This window comes from Rattus norvegicus, chromosome 7 (genome assembly GCF_036323735.1).
Source record: "Rattus norvegicus strain BN/NHsdMcwi chromosome 7, GRCr8, whole genome shotgun sequence".
In the NCBI taxonomy this organism is placed as follows: Eukaryota; Metazoa; Chordata; class Mammalia; order Rodentia; family Muridae; genus Rattus; species Rattus norvegicus.
Genome location: NC_086025.1, coordinates 37,171,878 through 37,191,949, shown reverse-complemented (window position 1 = coordinate 37,191,949; position 20,072 = coordinate 37,171,878). Strand labels below are relative to the sequence as shown.

Here is a 20,072-nt window from a genome sequence, read left to right as displayed (position 1 = left end):
ATTAGTGAACTTAATATTTTATATTGCACATTATCACAGATATTCTAAGTTATAATTATGAAACTAGCTTGTCAATTTTCAATGTGAGATTATCATCTATTACTTAAATGTGTTATTAAAACCTTTAATCAAAAAACACATTTCATCATAAGTAGATGGGTCTTAACAGATCTAAAGCCTAAGACTTTATAATGAGAGAGGTTTCCAGCCTTACGTAACTTTTTAAATATTGAATTGCTTTCCTGACTTAAAAGGGGTGTGTGTGTGTGTCTGTGTGTGTGTGTTGTCTGTGTACAACTTATATTACACTCTGTTTAAATGTACTAGGTATTATATGGTCTTGGGATCATCATTAAAAAACTTTCTGACATGCTGTGGTTGTCATTCATTGTGGTTGTGGTAACATTGTTTTGTAACTGTGATATGAAAAGTCCTCCAAAGTTTCATGTGCTGAATACTTGTTCTCAAGTATAGTATTTACAGAACATTTTTTCAGAAGTAATTGATTGTATCATGAATTATATAACAGAAGCTGTCTGTTCATAATTGAGTGGACTCTTGAAAGGTAGTAAAAGTTGCTGGGTGGAGCCTGACAGAGGGTGTGGATCTCCAGCTGTGTGCATTTGAAGGCCATGACTTGCCCCTGTATCCATCCTTTGTCTTCTCTGGTCTTTCCTGCCTTAGCCTAGCAACTTGCTTACCTGATGCCTTCCTGGCATGCTGTCCTTCTATGGTACAGCCAGAGCAGTGACTCCAGATATCTGTTCATTGAACCTTCTGAAGCCATAAACTAAAATAAAGTTATTTATTAGAAGTAAATAATAGTCCTTCACTTATTTTCTTAGAAATTTGACTACCACATACTGGATTCTGTTCTCCAATTTCCTTATCTATTTGTTTGCTAGTATATACTATTTCTTTAGTATTGTTCTAATTGGCTGACAGTTGTAAACATCTTAAAACTTTGAACTTTAAAATTTCTTGGGCTAGAGAGATGGCTCAGTGGTTAAGAGCACTGATTGCTCTTCCAGAGGACCCGAGTTCAAATCTCAGCAGCCACATGGTGGCTCACAACCATCTGTAAGGAGATCTGCTGCCCTTTTCTGGTGTGTCTAAAGACAGCTACAGTGTACTTAAATATAATAAAATAAATCTTTAAAAAAATAAATATATAACCCTTCTCCATTCTGCTTTTCCATGCACATAATTTGGTTTTCTAGATGAAGAATTTTATTTTGGAACTTATTTTCTCATAGAAATTTAAGCCCCTGCTCCTTTCTGTGTTTTGTAAGGGGTTTATTCTAAAATGTTCCATTGTTGACCTTTTTTTTTTTAATTCCTGGATTGAAGTATGAAAACTTTTATTTTTGTAAACCTTTAGAATCTTTTCCACTGTTTCCACTGGTGTAAAATTGGAGCAAACTATCTGCCTTAATAGAGAAGAGAGATAGAGAGTCTTAGCATAAATTATGTAGACAAAGGTATTTAACCCTCATTTACAATACTAATCCTTGCCCATTGCTGTGTAGCCTGTGTAAGAGACCCTGGGTTTTGATTCTCTCAGAAAGAACTTTCCAGTCATTACCTAGGAGTAGGAGGGGAGACGGCCCAGACATTCACCCATCCATCTGCTCCTAGTCCTGTTCCTAAAATCTTGAGATTTGGTTTTCTGGTTGCTATTATGAGGGGTGCTAGGAACAAAATGTTTCAGCGTCCCTTTCATCTTAGAAATCAGTTTCTAGTGATCCACTGATTAATTTACTAATCCTTTCGCTTCTAGAATTTGCTATTGCCTATGCAGTAGACTTTATACTTACATCCGTCCCATAATAAAAATGCCTCATATTCTGCTGTCCAATTTGGCGAGAACTGAAGAAAATGCTACTTGAATCCATCCTTTTAATTAGAATCACCATCAGCTTTTGGGGTGTGTGAATTAGTAGGATCACACACCTCCATACCCTTCAGAGGTGAGAAGTAACTTCCCAGGTCAAGATGAAGCTTTAAATATATCTTTTACTTGATTTTCTAGAGAGTGCAGCTATGTCCCTTTGCTTTGTTGGTCTGGATTTTGAGTTTTCTTTAAGTGTAAGGCATTTTTAATGGTCCTACAAGTAACATTCATGCTTTCACCGTTGTGTGTCGCATATATAGTTTAAGTATATCCTTTGAGTTGTACATTGGATTTTAAATCTGTACCCATGTTAGCTATTTTATGGCTAACTGTAATTTTAAATTTATTTCTCGTTCCTTTCTGGTAACAGTCAGAAATCCGGCAGCCAAACTCAGGTTTCAAATCTCTGACTGTGAATACTACATCAGTGCCTATCAGGACTTTAACAAAATGACACAGACATAGCAGATTCAGCTAAACTTATTTTCTTACCAATTTGAAATCAATTAGATACAACTGCAGTATCTTCAGTAGTTGTTTTAGATGTGCCGAGAAAGATTGTAAATTCGATTTATTTATTTGCCTTTTCCAACCTAGCAGGATTGCTGTCATTTTTGGCTATGGTCCCCAGGCAGTAGTCTTTCTTCCTTCCGGCCTTTGTCTGTCTGCTTCTTTCTTTCACTCTTAAGGACTTGGCTGTTGTGTTGGGCCTACCCAGGTGATTCCTCTGGTAAAACCCACACATTTTTAAAGTCACTTGCTGTCTAAACATCACAGACAAAGATTTGGTATGTGGATAGTAACAGTTGTTAGGAATATTTATTAATCTGCATTTTACAAGTGGTAATAACTCCGTGATCTAATGACACTACCCAGAACAGATAATGGCCAACTTGGCTTAGCTTTGTTTTAAATAATTGTTCACTTTGTTGTGTAGCTGATTTTCTTTTTCTCTGTTTTGCAGTTAGTAGAGTTCTTTCTTTTCTGTACCATTTTCTAACTCAGTATTTAATAAAACAGTGCCTCGCCTCCCATGTAATGTTCTCATTCAGATAAGGACTGTCATTTATGGCACTTAGATTCTAAGCTAAAAGCTTTCAGTGCAGTGGGCCAAAGAAATGATTTCTGTCCAGGTCACACACTCATATATCCATAGGGAAAAAGCATTTTTTTTTCCAGAGAGATAAGTACGATAGCAAGAAATATTAGGATTAGGAAATACACCAGCCTGTACGCTTGTATACACCCAGACTGAAAGGACTCAAGAAAGACTTTACAAGGCTTTCAACAAAACTAAACAAAGCTACAGAGGCTCTGGCTTAAGTTGATTTTTAAATGTATAAATTTTAGAAATAACAGCTCCATTATTATTAGAAATCTCACACTCAGTGTAGAGGCTCTCCCACAAGATGTGCTGTGTGTCTGCTTCCCGGTGAGCCTAACCAGTGACAGCCGATGGGACTTACACTGTCTAGTTAGCTAGAGACACGAGTACAGAGATTAAGTGGTCTAAAAGAAGTAATTTGGCTTAGAAATATGGAGTTAATCAGTGAATTCTAATGTAAAAGTACATGGCATTTAAGCTGGTCCTTTCTCTGGACTATTGATGTACAGTCTTTATTCTAAATGTTATTTAACACTAAAGTTGTAATTATTTGAAGGAAAATGTTGGTTATTTCATTTTTATCTTGCATGTTTTTTCAGTTTGCCTGGTTAATGATGGAAGGGAAGATGGCTGATATTAACTTCAAAGAAGTGACTTTGATAGTCGGCGTGGTTGCTGCCTGCTACTGGAACAGTCTGTTCTGTGGGTTTGTTTTTGATGATGTTTCAGCAATACTGGATAACAAAGACCTGCACCCATCTACACCTTTAAAAACTTTATTTCAGAATGACTTCTGGGGAACTCCTATGTCTGAGGTAAATGACTTTATATATAAACAGTGTTTAATAAAAATTAGATGAATTACAGGTATAATGTATTTACCTTTAAAAAACAAATATAGCTTAATATTCATCACTTAAGTCAATATATTTAGATAGCTATTAATAAATAACAGCATTAAACTCCAATATATCCACTGATATCCAACACAAACCTCAAGACAATTCTTGAAGATTCACTATCGGGAATACAAATATTGAGAGCTTTAATCAATTTTCAGATTTTTTTTCAAGTGTTTGAAAAAAATACTTTCCCACTAAAACCAATGCAGCTATGAATGTGTCCCATAACTCTCTTATCTTAAAAGCAGGATTCGTTTCATTAGCCATGTGCCTTGACTTAACCTTTCTAAAGATACTATCTATGTGTGAGGCTAATATGTGTGCAGGGAGGGCAACAGGTGTTAGCAAAAGTCTCTTGCTAGCTTTCTTTGCTTTGAGTCAGGCAACAGAATTTTAATTTAACCATTAAAACATGGTAAATTCAATATAAGTAGATTAGATTTTAAAGATACATACTGCCTATTTCTCTGCGGTAAGAAAATGTTTACTTAAAATCATTTTGAAGGTCAGTTTTAACTTATTTAGGATTAAACCCTTTTCACTAGGGATCATACAGACTGGATTCTGATATTAGATCTGTCGTTGATTACCTATGTGAAATAAGCTATAACTTTTAGATGGTAAAATGTTTCCCTGACTATAAAAGCAATGATACCTTGAGGTGATACCTGCAGTGCCTGTCAGGTCACTTTGGAATAAAATGCTTTGAAACTTAATGTGTACTACTCCTCATAGTTGTTTCTTGGCCATCACTTATAAGTAAGAAACATGTGGTAAATGTCCCTCCCCCCAGTCTAGAAGCTTTTTATGCCTCACTCCTTCTAGTGATGAGCACAGTTTGTTATTTGTATAATGCTTTGATCATTATCTTAATAAAGGACTACTTTTTGTAGCCAGAAGTTCGAAGATATTTTTAATAATCAATGGTTATTTGTTTTTCATTTCAGGAGAGAAGCCACAAGTCATACAGGCCCTTAACAGTGTTGACATTTCGCTTAAATTACCTCCTCAGTGAACTAAAGCCCATGTCTTACCACCTCCTGAATACGGTGTTCCATGCTGTGGTCAGTGTGATCTTTCTCAAGGTCTGCAGACTTTTTCTGGATAAGAGGGGCAGTGTGATTGCGGCTCTGCTCTTTGCAGTGCACCCAATCCATACGGAAGCAGTAAGTAAAACCATGCGATGACTGTGTACATGTTAAGCATTTAAATATTTCTAATTTAGTACAGTCTTACTCCCCCATGCACAAAGTCCAGCTTACCTATTATATAAAAATTTTAATTTTAAAATAGGTTTTGAAATGCAGTGTTGTTCAAAAATGTATGTGTAGGTAAAGTGATGGCCTCACAAGCATGCGCACTTGAGTTTGTATCCCCAACACCCGTGTGGTAGCAGACACATGAATCCCACGTGTGAAGGTAGAGTCAAGAGGCTCCCTGGCTTGCCCCAGAAGATGCCTGAGTTTGGGGTTTACTGAGAGAACTTTTCTCCACAAAGCAGTGTACAGGGACTGGAAAGATGGTCCAGTGTTTAAGAGCAGTTACTGCTTTTGCAGAAGACCCAGGTTTAGTTCTTAGCCACATAGTATCTTAAACATTCAGTAATTCCAGTTCCAGAAGATATAGCACCTCCTTTGGCCTCTTCAGGTTGGCATACACAGTACACTTAGCACATCTGAGCTCTTGTATATATAAAATAAAAATAAATCTTCAAAAAGGAAGGAAAATGGAGAACAATGGAAGGAAACATCCAACCACACACACACAGACACACACACACACACACACACTTGTGCACACATATGCTGACAAGCATACACGGAAAAAACATACATACAATATATATGCATGTATATACACATACATCTGTTTGTGTGTGTATAGATAGAAATATATTCTTTTTATATTATTAATAAATACAAATGAACATAGTTCTTCCTATGATGATATATGAACTAATTTTTCCTAACTACATTAGCACTCTAAAAATGTCTCTTTGGGGAAGAACTAAGAACACTCTATTTAATTGCTTTCTTATAAACTTTTCTTCCTAAGCAAAAAAAGTTTGGGTTTGCAGAATGATTCTATCTCTCCTGCCATGCTGGAACCATGTGGCATCCAGCCCAGTTTTGCCATTCATATATAAAAGAGATAAATTGCTTATCTTGTATATTGCATTCCATTGCTTTAAAAGGCAAGCTTTGGGAATTTTGTGTTCTTTTAATTAAAAGACCTTTTGAAATTTCTTCTTTGGTTTGCAGATTAGCAAATTTATAGCTTCATATTTAAAAAAAAAACACTCACTTTAAGAAAATAATGCAGGGATACTTAAATTTTTAAGAACTTACTGTATTGTAGTTACACAAGATACAATAATTATATGAAAGATGATAAAGAATACACAGAACCTAATATTTGGAAAGTTAAAATAATGACTTGTTTCTAAGAATCACTGATAGGTTTTCATTTATGAATGATACCTACGTTGACCACATGAGGGCACTCATATCTCTTAAAAAAAAAAACAAAAACAAAAACAAAAAAAACAAAACCCAGGAATCTATCCTTTTAAAACTATAGGTTTTAGGTTTTAAACTATTAATAGGTTTTCAGGACACTGCATTAAAATGAATGTTCTTTTTCCTTTTTCCAGGTCACAGGTGTTGTAGGAAGAGCTGAACTCTTATCCTCTGTCTTTTTCCTAGCTGCATTCCTGTCGTATACTAAATCCAAAGGACCAGACAATTCCATAGGTACACGTCTACCCAACTTATCTTATTGTAGTTACGAAACTTGATCTTAAGTGCCTCTTAATTAAGAGTACATTTGGGGTTTGCCTTTATTGTTCTGCAGGTATGTAACTGACATGTAACATTGCCAGTATTTTTAAAAATTATGTGTAATTTATATTTATGTCATTATCCAGCAGAGTCTGTTCTCTATAATCTAATTTAAATGATCTAATAACCCTGAAATGTTGGCTTCAAGTAACTCTGAGTTTTATCTGTTATCTTCTATAAACCAAAAATGTAACTACCAACTCTTCTAGTATGTGTGTGTATGTGTGTGTATGTGTGTGTGCGTGTGTGTGTGTGTGCATATGTGTGTGTGCGTGCATGTGTGTGTGTGCGTGCGTGTGTGTGTGTGTGTGTGTGTGTGTGTGTTAAGATGGTGGAGTATGTTAGAGGCCAACATGGCTACATGAGCCCTGTCTCAAGAAAAAGATATTAGCACATAAAAACAATATATATTTATAGAGTCCAATCTGATATGCATGTATATATAATGTAATGAAATTAAAAATAATCTGTCTTCTCAAATGTGACTCCTTCATGGAAAAATCTTCAAAGTTTCTTATATTTTTGAAACATAGTACACATTATTATTAATAATTCCCCTACTGGACAGTATCACATCACAACTGCTTCCTACTGTCTAGTCATAATTTAGTACTTAATCAATCAACCCTCCCCTGTCCTTCATTTCCCTCCTGTCGTTCCCAGGTTCTCGGGAACTGCTTCCATGAGATCAACTTTTTTAGATTCCTCATATGACTAAGATGTAATACTTGCTTGTAGTTTCATCTGTGTTCCTGAAGGTTATAAAGTTTAATTTGTGTATGTTAAATAGTGTTTGTGCATGTAAACCTTTTCTTGCTACCTTGATCAGATGATGCTGCATTTATACAATTCCCTTACTGTTGTGAACAACAACACAGTAACAAGAAAGTGTACTGTCTCCTGGACATACTGATTTCCATCTCCTGCTAGGCAGGAGCAAGACTGCTGAGTTAACACGGTGATTGTGCTGCTAATTTTAAGGAACTTGTGTACCATTTTCCTTATGTTCCTACCACCAACCCTGGAATTGTTCCCTTCTATATCCTTTCTAATACCTGTATAATTTCAGATATTTGTCTTCATTTCTGATTGATTGGTCACTAATCAGCCCTGTTAATTTATCCAAATTTAACCTTTATTATAAAAGTTAACATTAGCATAGATAATTTTTATCTCCACACAACTCTGTAGTTTAAATTCTGCATCTTAGTATCTTGTTTTGACAATATAATATTAAAGGTATACAATTTTAAATGTATTATAAAATAGGAGGTATTGGTCAGTAAGAAATAAAAAGTATTAATAGCTTTAAGAGGAATTTAAAATAGACTTTGTCACATTGTAACAATTTGCATAGGTCTCTTATTTATAGGTCTCTATTCTTAAATTGTAGTGTGGACTCCGATTGCATTGACAGTGCTCTTAGTGGCTGTTGCAACATTGTGTAAAGAACAAGGGATAACAGTTGTCGGAATCTGTTGTGTATATGAAGTATTTGTGGCCCAAGGGGTAAGGAAAAAGGAAAATTTCCATTTTCTCTTTTGTCATAGCTAAGTCTGACTGTAATTCCCTTATTTTTACTTTTGTCATTACATATAAACACTCTGCTTACTATAATGAAAGCACAATTTATAAAAAAAGTGTATTTTGTTCTCTTACCCACCCAAAAAAAAAAAATTAAAATGTTTTGATACCTTCATGTTTTAAGAACTAAAATCTTTAGACAACTTGTGTATATTCCAGTGACACTGTTACAATCCAGCTCAATATTTGCCGAAGTTATCAAAATTGGTATTCTTTGTCAAGTGTACAAATTGTGCTGCATTATTTTTAAGTTAGCCTTTGTTTTAATGACATGTTTAGAATTGCTGCCTTACTGACAATGTGCACTGGTGTTTGTTACTCAGACCGTTTTCTTTTTTAGTACACTTTGCCATTGTTATGTGCCGTTGCTGGACAGTTTCTCCGCGGGAAGGGTAGCATTCCATTTTCTATGCTACAGACATTAATAAAACTCATTGTCTTGATGTTCAGTACTTTACTACTTGTCGTGATCAGAGTCCAAGTTATTCAGTCACAACTTCCAGTGTTTACGAGGTATGAAGTTCTTTTTAGCTTTTTTCCATTCTGTCTTTTTTGACTTAAGATTGTCAGTCATAATAAGTGTTTCAGAAAGTCTTTAGCTCATACTTGATTTTCAACAGCTTTACCGACATATCAATACACTTCAAAAGCTACATATAGTATTTATAAATATGTGCATTATTTCTGTTTACAGTTCTGTGTGAAACCTCCACAGCAAAGAGTATACTAGTGTTGTCTTCACATTCTGAGGGATTTGTACTTTATCAAGGAATATTGAGAGAGAACCATCTTTAAGTCTCTCACTAGACTTGTAAATTTGTGTATTTCTCCATGCATATCTGGTAATTTAAATTGATGTATTTATAAAATGCAGTTATTAAACATTTAAGGTTATTGTCATATTGATGAATTTATTCCTTTATCACTATGAAATGGGCTTTTTTTTTAATTCCTAGTACTTGTCTTTCCAGAAGTAAACTGTTTTCTGTAATTGTAGTCTGCCCCACTGTCTTTGGTGTGGCGTAATATCTCTGTTCTCTAGCATTTTACTTTTACCCGTCTCTGCCTTACTACGTAGCGTCCCTCTCAGAGTACAGAATTGGGCCTTCTTCCTTGTCCTTTTAGATCTTCTAAACTGGGTGTTTTATCCATTCCCTTTTAATATAGTGATTGATCTCTGTGATACAAGTCTGCAGTGTTGTGATTTCCCCTTGTCTTATGTGTGCTCTGTGTGTGACTTCTAAAGAGCCAGCCCCTGTGCCAGGTGCGCACTGCTTCCTTGGATATGCATTTTTGCTCAGAACACTTACCTTTGGAAGAATATAAGACACATGTTTTACATTAAATTATGGTATTAGCTTCAGTGTTTTTTATTTCATTGTTATCAACATCTTCAGATTGTACCATTCCTGCTACTCATTGAAGGATTCTGACATGCCCTGATCTATCAGCAACAAATTCCTTCAACTTTTGTTTGTAAAAATACCTTTATCTTCTGTTTCTTCTGTTTTTGAAAAATAACTTTTTCAGTAGAGAACATTATCTCTGTTGTTTTTAAGTTGGTTTTACAATCACCCAGCATGCACTGCTTTTATAGACTATCTCAGAATTTTAAGAAATGATATATTTGTTTTATTTTGTTCTTAGATATGCTCTTCTGCACAGATGTGCACTCAGACATGCTTTTCTTATGTCTCCCTTATTTCTACATGTTCTGTTGTGTCCTGTGATCTCTTCTCTAATTGCATGCTCTATCATGACTCTTTTTGGTTAGTTTGTGTTGTGTAGATTTTCTTCTCCTTATGAGCTGGTAAGTTTGAGTGGATGCAGAGCATCCCGAGTACTCTGGTGACCCACACACACAGAGCATCCCGAGTACTCTGGTGTACCCACACACACAGAGCATCCCGAGTACTCTGGTGTACCCACACACACAGAGCATCCCGAGTACTCTGGTGTACCTACACACGCCTGAGGGTTGTTCTAGGTGTTTTTCTATTATTTGAACGTGTCGGATCTTTTAAGTTGTGCTTTTAAATTGTATTTGGGGAACCACAGTAAGCCTTAGCCTAGGGATTATTTTGTTTCACAAGACCTTTCTAGCTACTCCACCATGAAACTGAACTGAAAATTTCTAGCCAACTGTCAAGTTAACTATCTCCGAGACATTTTTTTTTTAATTGGAGGTTTGCTTACCGTGTTATAGGGTTAGTTCATAAACGTGGTAGTAGGAAGCAAAGAGACATGGTGCTAGGGCATTAGCTTGGAGCTTTACAGCCTGATCTGCAGGCAGACAGAGGAACCCTGGGCCTGGCATGGACTTTGGAAACTTCAAAACTCATTCCCAGTGACACACTTCTCCAATAAGACCACACCTCCTCACCTTTCCAAACAGTTCTAGTCCCCTATGGGGGCCCTTCTCATTCAAACCACCAGAAAAACTTATAGGGGAAAGCACTCAATGGAAGCTTGCAGTTTCAGAAGTGGGTCCATGACTGTCGTTGTGGGGAGTATGGTCGCAGGCAGCCAGGCATGATGCTAGTAGTTTATGAGGGATTACATCTGATCTCCAAGCGTGAGGCAAAAAGAACTGGAAGGAAAAGGAAAGGTAGGGGAAGGGGATGTAAGGATGGACTGGGAGGAGAGGAAGGAGGGCTTCAATCAGCCTATAAAGTGAATAAATAAATTTATGAGTGGGGGGAAGAAAGTCAATTCTATATATGAAAGTGTCAGAAAACACAGAATACTTAGAGTCAATTTAATGAAGTATATGTAGTATTTATATGCTGACAACTGGGAATCATTGAGGGAAATAAAGAAGTCATAAATAATATATAATGAGTCTTGATAGTGTTAGAATGATACTTCTATGTAAATTAACCATAGATTGAATACTGTCCCAGTCAGAATCCTAACAGCTGTTTTTGAGACATTGACAAGTTGGTTCTAAAATTCATATAGAAATGATAAATGTTTAGAATGGTTAAAGAATGGCATAAGGCCATCTCTCAGCCTTACTCAGAGAAATTTCTCCTTGCAGTAGATAGAGCTCTGAGGTGGTTTGAATGGGAATGACCCTTGTGGGTTCATAGCAACCCCAAACATTTTTATTAGAGATTTTATCTCTTTTTTTTTTCAAGACATTCTTTCCTGACTGCTAGTCTCACTGTAGCAGCTACAGCAAATAACTGCAAACTCGATGGCCTGAAAGAACACGCCCATCAGCTTCCGGGAGCCGCTAGCATTCTTTGGCATTTCTTAACTTGCAGCTTCCTCAGACAAGTTTGTTCCATCCTTATATGGCCTTGCCTGTGTGTCTGTTTGTCTCTCCTTGCAAAGAGCACCAAGTCATTGCATGTAGTGTCCACTCTAGAATGACTCTTAAGAATTTAAAATCTGCATTCCCTGGTTGCCTGCTGTATCATTAACTTTTTCCCACTTTATCACTGTTAAAATTTTAAATGCAATTTAAAATAGTCCTTTATAAAGTTTAAGAAACTAGTATTACATGAAATAATTGAGGGGGAAAATCCCACCAACCATAGTGACTTTGTTGTCCATGATAGTGCCTTATAAGTACTAGCTGGGAAAAATTATTCAGATTCAGATTAGATTAGAAAAAAATTCAGATTACTATCTAAGCCAAAACATTTGTAGTATTTTCCTATAATTAGTTATTCTCAGCAACTTTTTTTATTTAAGAAATAATGTCAGCTTATCTTTTTCATGATTCTATGCCTGCTCAACTAAACTCATTTAGGTATTCGAAATAGATTGAGTTATATTTTCCTTACTCTTAGTTTCATTGATTGTGCTCTGCTTATCAATCATTCTGAAAAATTCTCTCTACATGTGTTTTAAAATGTATATTTGGTATATGTTGCATATAACATTTTTTAAATAAAACATTTAAAATGTGAATATATAAATTAGATTTTATTGGACTGCCCCAAGAAATTGATTTTAATGTGATTTAGTTTGTTTAAACATTAGCTCTTTAAGTCAAGTATCCTAATTAAGCTATTAATTTTAAAAAATGAAGTGTTTCTTCTAAATAGAAAAAGTTTCAAGTTCAGTTCCACTTTTCACAGTTCTAGCTCTGACTCTGAAGCCATGTTACTTTCCATATATAGTCACTATACAAGGTCAGAATGAACAAGGTCAGAATGGTAGTGCTTCTTCCAGCAGTATGACTTCTCCTCAACCGTTTGACACGTCAGAGTAGGTCAAGGCAAACAGGGTAGACTGTGGTGCTTAATTCATTTCCTCATTTTAAAACAACTAACTGGGTACTTGAGAACTATGTGTAAATTTAGTCACTAAATTTAGTATTTGGATAAAGGTCAAATATGTAAACATACTCCTTTGTAATGCTTATTTTTCAAATATTTTACTTCATTTTCAAAAGGTAGACTGTAATAATTAATATATTTCAGTATATAAATTGATATTCAATGTATCATGATTTGGAGAAAACTAGATGTGAACATGCTAGTATTTACTAGAGGAACAATGACAAAATGCTGAGTGGGCTCATGCTAACTACTTTGTACTGGAAATTTTATTTTCAGTTTCATTTCAAAATAGGACAAAAGCTCTAAATGCTACAGCTTGTCTGTAGTAAAAAAATAAGGACAAATTTTTTCTGGGAACCACAATTTTTATTAGTATTTATCTCTAAATCTTCACTCATATAAGACAACATGGCGGGTTATTCTGGAATCTTCCGTATAACAAATGAATCTGAATCTCATACAGTTTCTTTATGACTTTTGATTTGAAGGTCATGATTTAATGAAAGTACTTCTACAGGCCAGTCTGGATCCTTCTAATAGTTACTGAAAGGAGCTGACCTAATTTCTCTTTAAGCATTTCTCCGTGGATTCCATTGCTGTCTCAGAGACATTTCATTTAGGTTAGGCAGTTTGATTTAGATTTTGAATTAGACAGCATGATCTGAGGTACCTATAGTAGTATATTTTTGTTATTTATTTTTATTTTGTGTATGTGTGTGCCACATTTGTGCAGGTAGGAACAGAGGCCAGAAGAACATGTTGGTCCCTGGAGCTGCCTGCCTGCTCAGTGTGGGTGCTGAGAACCGAACTTGGGTCTCCACCAGAGCAGCAAACGCTCCTGACTGCTGGGCCCAAATGCATTTATTCTCGTCTTTAACAGTATTGCACATGAAGTAATTTTGTGTTTTACTTATATATTTTAACACATAAAATTTGTATTTAAAAGGTAGGGTTGGTACTGCTTACTCTGTGAGTAGAGGCACTTGATACTAAAACTTAGAACCAGAGGGCAGTTAGGGAACCCACGTAAAGGCTACAGAACTGAGTCCTGCAAACAAGCTGTCCTCTGCCCTCCCCATGTGTGTTAGTGTCGTGCCCTCGCTCATTTTCATACTCCCTTTCTCTCCCTTCTCCTCCCCATTAATTAAAACAAATAAATAGAGCCAACAACATTTAAAATGAAAGCTGCCGCTTGCTATTTGCATAGTACATGCATACATAATTACCATACTTGAAAAACTAAGGCAGGAGGATCATGTGTTCAAGGTTAGCGTGAATTATATAAGCAATAACCTTGTCTCAAAAAGAACGAAAGAAAGAAAGAAAAAAAGAAAGACAGACAGACAGACAGACAAAGATGTAGCTTGGTAATAGAGTGCTGGCTTCTTATTCAGTATTGTGGTTTCAGTCCTCAACTGAAAGAAAGAAAACAAAAGTTTTATTTAAATACCTTTTTTGTTGTTGTTTATGCAGGTTTGATAATCCAGCCGCTGTAAGCCCAACCCCTACAAGGCAGCTGACTTTTAACTACCTCCTTCCTGTGAATGCTTGGCTTCTATTGAATCCTTCAGAACTCTGCTGTGATTGGACCATGGGAACAATACCACTGATAGAATCATTTCTAGATGTTCGAAATCTTGCCACTTTTGCTTTCTTTTGCTTTCTGGGTGCTTTGGGAATATTCAGTCTCAGATACCCTGGTGACTCCTCCAAGACTGTCCTAATGGTAAGAAATCTTCATCTTCAAATAATGTGTATTCAGCTGGATACATTGGACATTATCTTTATATTTATTCAGTGTATGCTTCCAGAAGTGTATTTCTTTTTTGATCATTCCTGAATTATAAACCTGTTAGATTGCCTTTATATTAATTATTAATTAAATTAATAACATAATTAATTTGCAAGTATATTTTAGCATGCATATTCAGCTGTGTATAACAGAAGATAATATTTTTTCTAACTTGATAGAAAAAAATCACAATGCATCCCATTGTCATTCATTTACACTTATGTTTCTTATTCTTTTCTAAATAGATTAAATACACACAGTTGAAAAAAATTGATAATATTGTATACTTGTTTCCCTGACAATGCATAGTGTCATACAAAATGCAGCTAAAAGTAATAGATTTTAAGTTCTGGTAACAAGATTTTAATTATTCCCTGAGTAGAACTATGTTCAGAAACCTCTGATTATTTCAAAACTGTTTGTGTAGGGGTAGTGTTTTGGGTTTTGTTTGTTTGTTTGTTTTTAATTGCCTCCTTCACTCTTGGCTCTGTAAGAATTCCACATTCATTTTTAATTGTTAAATGTAACATTTTCAACAGTATTTACTGCATTTGAGAAAGCATTTAAATGTTTCACAAGTACATCATTTATGGCTAACACCAATAGATCAACATGTTTGTTCAGTATAACATTATTGTTGCACTCTATTTACCTGGTAGCATTTGAAGCACTATGATAAGATGAATTATAAGGTCCTTGTTTCCAGAGTTTGCAGGCTAAGACATTTGCAACACATGGCTAAGATATAGAAAAAAAATGTGAAAGAATGCAAAGTGTAGGAGAAAGAACTGTTTACTTTTATGCCTAAACATACCAGTTTGTATCCTTAAAACATCTTACTGGAGTTTTGAGGTTCGGAAGAAATGCTTAGGCCACACTTAGACTTTTCCTTAGTGTAGAAGTACTAATTGAACCAGAGGATAGATAAAGTGCATATGGGGGTTGGGGGGTGAAGGGTAGGAGAAACCGTTCTCAAATAGGCCGTTTACCAGTTCTTCATAGACTACTGCCTGATACCATCTTAACTACATAGAGGTTAAGTCGAACTTAAACATGCTATGGAGGTTTTAGTGTTAATTCTTTCCTAGAAAATAGTTAATGTACCCAAGTAGGGTAAAAGAGTTTACCACTGGGGGCTGGGGATTTAGCTCAGTGGTAGAGCGCTTACCTAGGAAGCACAAGGCCCTGGGTTCGGTCCCCAGCTCCGGAAAAAAAAAAAAAAAAAAAAAAAAGAACCAAAAAAAGAGTTTACCACTGAATTCCTGAAGAACTCTCATTGATAGATCTTTATAGAGAAGAAAAAGAGCTAGGTAGGAGACAGACTCAAAGGTAAATGCTTTAGGATTTAGGCATTGTCAAACATGAACCTGAGATCTATTTGATGAAATATCCCTGAGACAGTTAGATTGAAACATGAGACAGTGAGACAAGTTAATGTCAGATATCATTGGCTGATATTTAAAAGCACTTTCATTTGAGTTGCAAGATGTTTACAAACAAAGATAATCACTAATTGGTTGGTTGTAAAATCAGCATGATATGATTGAAGTATTTAGTGGCTTTAAAATAAGTACTTGTAACCACAGCTTTAAAAGTCATATCCCACAATTATTTTATGTGTGAGGGATGTAGAGAGAGATAGATTTATAATGCAGTGTACAAAATGGTATCTAGGGCTGCAGAGGCAACAAGTTAATTTTAGGTGTGAAGACCACTTCGTGTAGAAAGTGGATAACTAGTAGGTTTGTGAGGATCAACAGAACACCTAGCAAAGATTTGGTTGCGTTGTAAGGGTTGTTCTATTACATGAAGGAAGAGAAAACTCACTAATGTGAATGGTGGTGAGGTTAGTATAGACAACTGAAAGCTGCTTTCTTCTTTTGTGTGTTAGTCTTACTAACCCTTCAGCTTTCCCTCCCATAAATTAAGGAAAAATTGTTTCCTGTGAAAACATTGGTGAGCATTTGATAACAGCAGTCAAGTTTCTAAACAAGCCAGCAGACTGGAGTTAGGCCCATCAGGGACCCCTCAGACTCCGGAGCAGCCTGGAGGGTTGATCTGACACAAGCCAGCATGAGTTTCTGATGATATTAACTGTCAGCCATCATAATCATACTCTTCTTGACAGTCCATTGTTGCTTGAGTAAATTCACACAACATAGATAAATGGTAGGATATATTTACATTTGATGTTGTGCTAAAAAGACAGTTGAATAAGAAAAAATAGATGAATCCAAGTTTGGCAAATAAGAAACGATACATAGATGGAGTAGGTAGGTAGATATATTTAAAAAAATTAAAGCAATGAAATAAACAGATTTATGTAACTTATTTGCTATTTCATGGGTATAAGGGAAAAATTATGTCCTTGAACATAACAGTGTTTTATGTATTCTCTAAGTCATGCTAATTTTTTCTAAATGTCAAATTTTCTGAAGATATCTGAAGAAGCAGGGTAAGAAAGAAGTACTCACAGACAGATTCGATACTAGTTATCTATTAGATATTTAATATAAATCAGCAACATAATGTTAACAGATATTAGTCTCCATTTCTGTTTATAAGGAGGTGTTCTCTGGGTGATTGAGTAGTTTGTATTACAAAAGAATTATGTTTAAGGTTTATCTTAAACTCGTGGCTCTTGCTACTAATACTCTTAATATTTTTGCTTTTTGCTTTTGTTTTTTTTATGTATGGATGTTTTCCTCCAGCTATTTCTATGCACAATGATGTCTGTCTGCCCAGTGCTGGCAGGGGCCAAAAGAAGCCTTTGGATCCCTTGAGACTGGAGTTACTGGTAGTTAGTTTGAGCTGCCATGAGGGTGCTAAGAACTAAATCCAGGTCCTTTTGAAGAGCAAGTGCTTTTAACTGCTGAGCTGCTGTCTTTCCATCTTAAGACTTTATAGTATTATTAGAAAATTATAGGTTAATCACAGTTAATGTGATTCCCTTACATTTATTAATACTTCATTAATTAGGATTTCTAGGTCATTAATCAGTAAAGACTTATGGACTTGATAGACTTTAACGGAATGGTCATTTTCCTTCCTTATGTAATTTAGTTATTAATCTGTGGTGTTTCTGAATGAGTGCTGTCAAGTCCCTCAAATAAAATTTCTTCTTGACAGCCAAATTATTATTTTTTTAATAAGCATCAAATTTAGGGCTATCTATCTAAATAGCTTTACATCTAGCTGGTTCTTTATTAATCATGCATCTCCACGAAGTGAGAAGAAAAAACCTTTAATGGTTCGTGCTTTGATTTAAAAAAAAAAAACACTGAAATTTTAGACACACAAATTGATGTAATATATCTTCACCCCTATTTTGTTAATGAAGTATAATAAGAAGAGACCGTCTTTTCTCTCTGCCCTTTAGATAGTTTCCGATTTCCAAAAGTGAAGCATCAAATTGCATATTTAACTAAGGCCTGTAAAACCAAGCAAAGGGACCTGGCAATTTAACTCACTTGGTAGATTGCTCTCCTGGTGTGTTTGAGGTCCTGGGTGCAGGAAGGAAGGTCAGGAGTTAGAAGTCATCCTTGGCAACAGTTCCAAGGCCAGCCTGTGCTACAAGAGTTCCTATCCTGGAAAAAGAGGAGCAGGGAAACCAGGGCTACAAGTCCAAACCCTCAACCTGAAATCTTCCTGTTATTTGTGTGCTTAGTCATGGCGGCTTTATAGTCAAGCAACCATAAGCCACCCACTTTCTGAAGAACAGGAACTCGGAATACCCCTATATTTTTCTCAGTAAGCAGTGCTAACAGTTTAGTGATTCCTTTAAAGGAAAAAAAAAAAAGCAACTGATTTGAAGGGACAGCTATATATAGTATAAACTTCTTGTTAAACATATGGGACCTGTTAGAATTACAAGGTGGGGCTGGAGAGATGGCTAAGTGGTTAAAAGCACTGGTTGCTCTTCCAGAGGACCCAGGTTCAATTCCCAATATCCGTATTGCAGTTCCCAAGTATTTGTAACTCCATTTTCAGAGGAGCTGATGCCCTCTTCTTCCCTTTGTGGACACTGCACACACATGCACATAGGCAAAAAACCCACACTCATAGAATAAAAATAAAGAAAGACACATTATTTTTTAAAAATCTTGAAAAGCAGAATATTATACAAGTTATGACTAAGCTGTAGAGCACAAATCTGGTGTCTTATCTAAATCATTCTTTCCTTCATTTCTTCATGTGGTTCCTTGTAGTAATAATGTTATAAAGACCCAAATTTTTGCTTGTTACCAACATTTATGATTTTCTGCTAAAAAACCTATTAGCATTTTCTTTACTGTTATTATGTGCACAAAAGTTAGATATGTTAAGTTCTCTCCTCCTCTTCCTCTTCCCCCCTCCTCCTTTTTATTTCATTCTTCCTATGTAACAAAAGTTTACATTCCTTGACCAACATCTTCCCAAACTTTACTGCCTCATTCTGGTAAACACCATTCTGTCCTCAATTTCTAATATCACTATTTTTTTTAATCATCATATACCAAGGAGGGTATGAGATAGGGCATGTGACATCATGCCCTTCGGTTTGAGTTTTTCTCTCTTTTTAAGGCTAGATGGGTTCCCTGTGACATATGCCTTATTTTCTTTATGTGCTGTGCCCATCACTACAGTGGTTCCGTATGTTGGCTGTTCTGAACATGGTGTAGTAACGCAGGTGCAGGTACATTACAGTGTATGGGTTTCCTTTCTTTCGGCTATGTGCCTATTAGTGGGATTGCAGCATTGGGATAATTCTGTCTTAATAATTTAAGGCATTTCTGTGCCATTGCCCGCGTTACTAATTCAGTTCCTACTGTCAGGCATGCATTGGTTAGCATTTCTCCACATTCTTCCTAATACTTGCTTTCAGTTGTCTTTCTATCAGTAGCCATTCTGACTCAGATTGAGTCCTTTGATGTTTAAATTTGTACTTCTCTGATGATTTGGGACATTTTCATATAGCTTTTGGTTACTGGTATGTCTTCTCTGCCCATTTTTTCATTGGGTATTTTTGCTTACTAATAAGTTGAATATGCTATTTTCAAAATATGTTAAAAGTGGACCTCAGTAGTCAACCTTAGAAGTCGTATTGCTCACAGAACAAGGATTGCTGATAGGTTGTCATAACTTCATTGCTGTAGAAGGTACGGGATTCAATTTCAAGTAATGACTTATTTTATCGGCAGTCTTACAAAGTAAATCCTAGAATTAACAACTCCCATCTTATCTTGCTGATGTGCGTCCTGATGTTTATTACCACCCCAGTGTGGCCTTTGTGTTCATTATTCATGACAATATTTTCTAAAATATTCTACAAACCTCATTTGCTCCAAGTCAATTCTAGCAGTGTGTGTTGCTTGTCCTCCGTGTGGTTTAATTGAGCACATGCTATCTGTATCTTCTTTCTCATTCTAGGCGCTTTCTTTAATGGCGTTACCATTTATTCCCGCATCAAACCTCTTCTTTCCTGTTGGATTTGTTGTTGCAGAGCGAGTACTATATGTTCCTAGCATGGGGTTCTGTATTTTAGTAGCCCATGGATGGCAAAAAATTTCAAACAAAAGGTAAATTAAATGCTAGTTTGTTTAATGGCTATTAGAGTTAAAAATCAAATACGTTGAAATTTAAAGTGTTAATATTTTAGTCTGCATGTAGTGCAGTCTTGT

General features: G+C 35.7%; 1 protein-coding gene across 4 annotated transcripts in view; it reads left to right on the top strand.

Moving 5' to 3' along the window:
* The window catches only part of Tmtc3 (transmembrane O-mannosyltransferase targeting cadherins 3), a 45,095-nt gene that overhangs the window by 4,601 nt on the left and 20,422 nt on the right, over window positions 1-20,072 (top strand). For 3 of the 4 annotated variants that reach the window (XR_010052970.1, NM_001135858.2, XM_063263465.1), the window contains exons 2-8: window positions 3,599-3,814; window positions 4,849-5,067; window positions 6,555-6,654; window positions 8,135-8,250; window positions 8,666-8,838; window positions 14,094-14,346; window positions 19,822-19,970. Coding sequence is in view for 3 of the 4 variants with exons in the window: in NM_001135858.2 (NP_001129330.1) it covers window positions 3,611-3,814; window positions 4,849-5,067; window positions 6,555-6,654; window positions 8,135-8,250; window positions 8,666-8,838; window positions 14,094-14,346; window positions 19,822-19,970 (1,214 nt within the window). In the remaining variant the exon portion in view is untranslated. Of the gene's footprint in view, window positions 1-3,598; window positions 3,815-4,848; window positions 5,068-6,554; window positions 6,655-8,134; window positions 8,251-8,648; window positions 8,839-14,093; window positions 14,347-19,821; window positions 19,971-20,072 lie in introns of those variants that run through there. The other variant, XM_039079084.2, reaches the window with a different exon arrangement.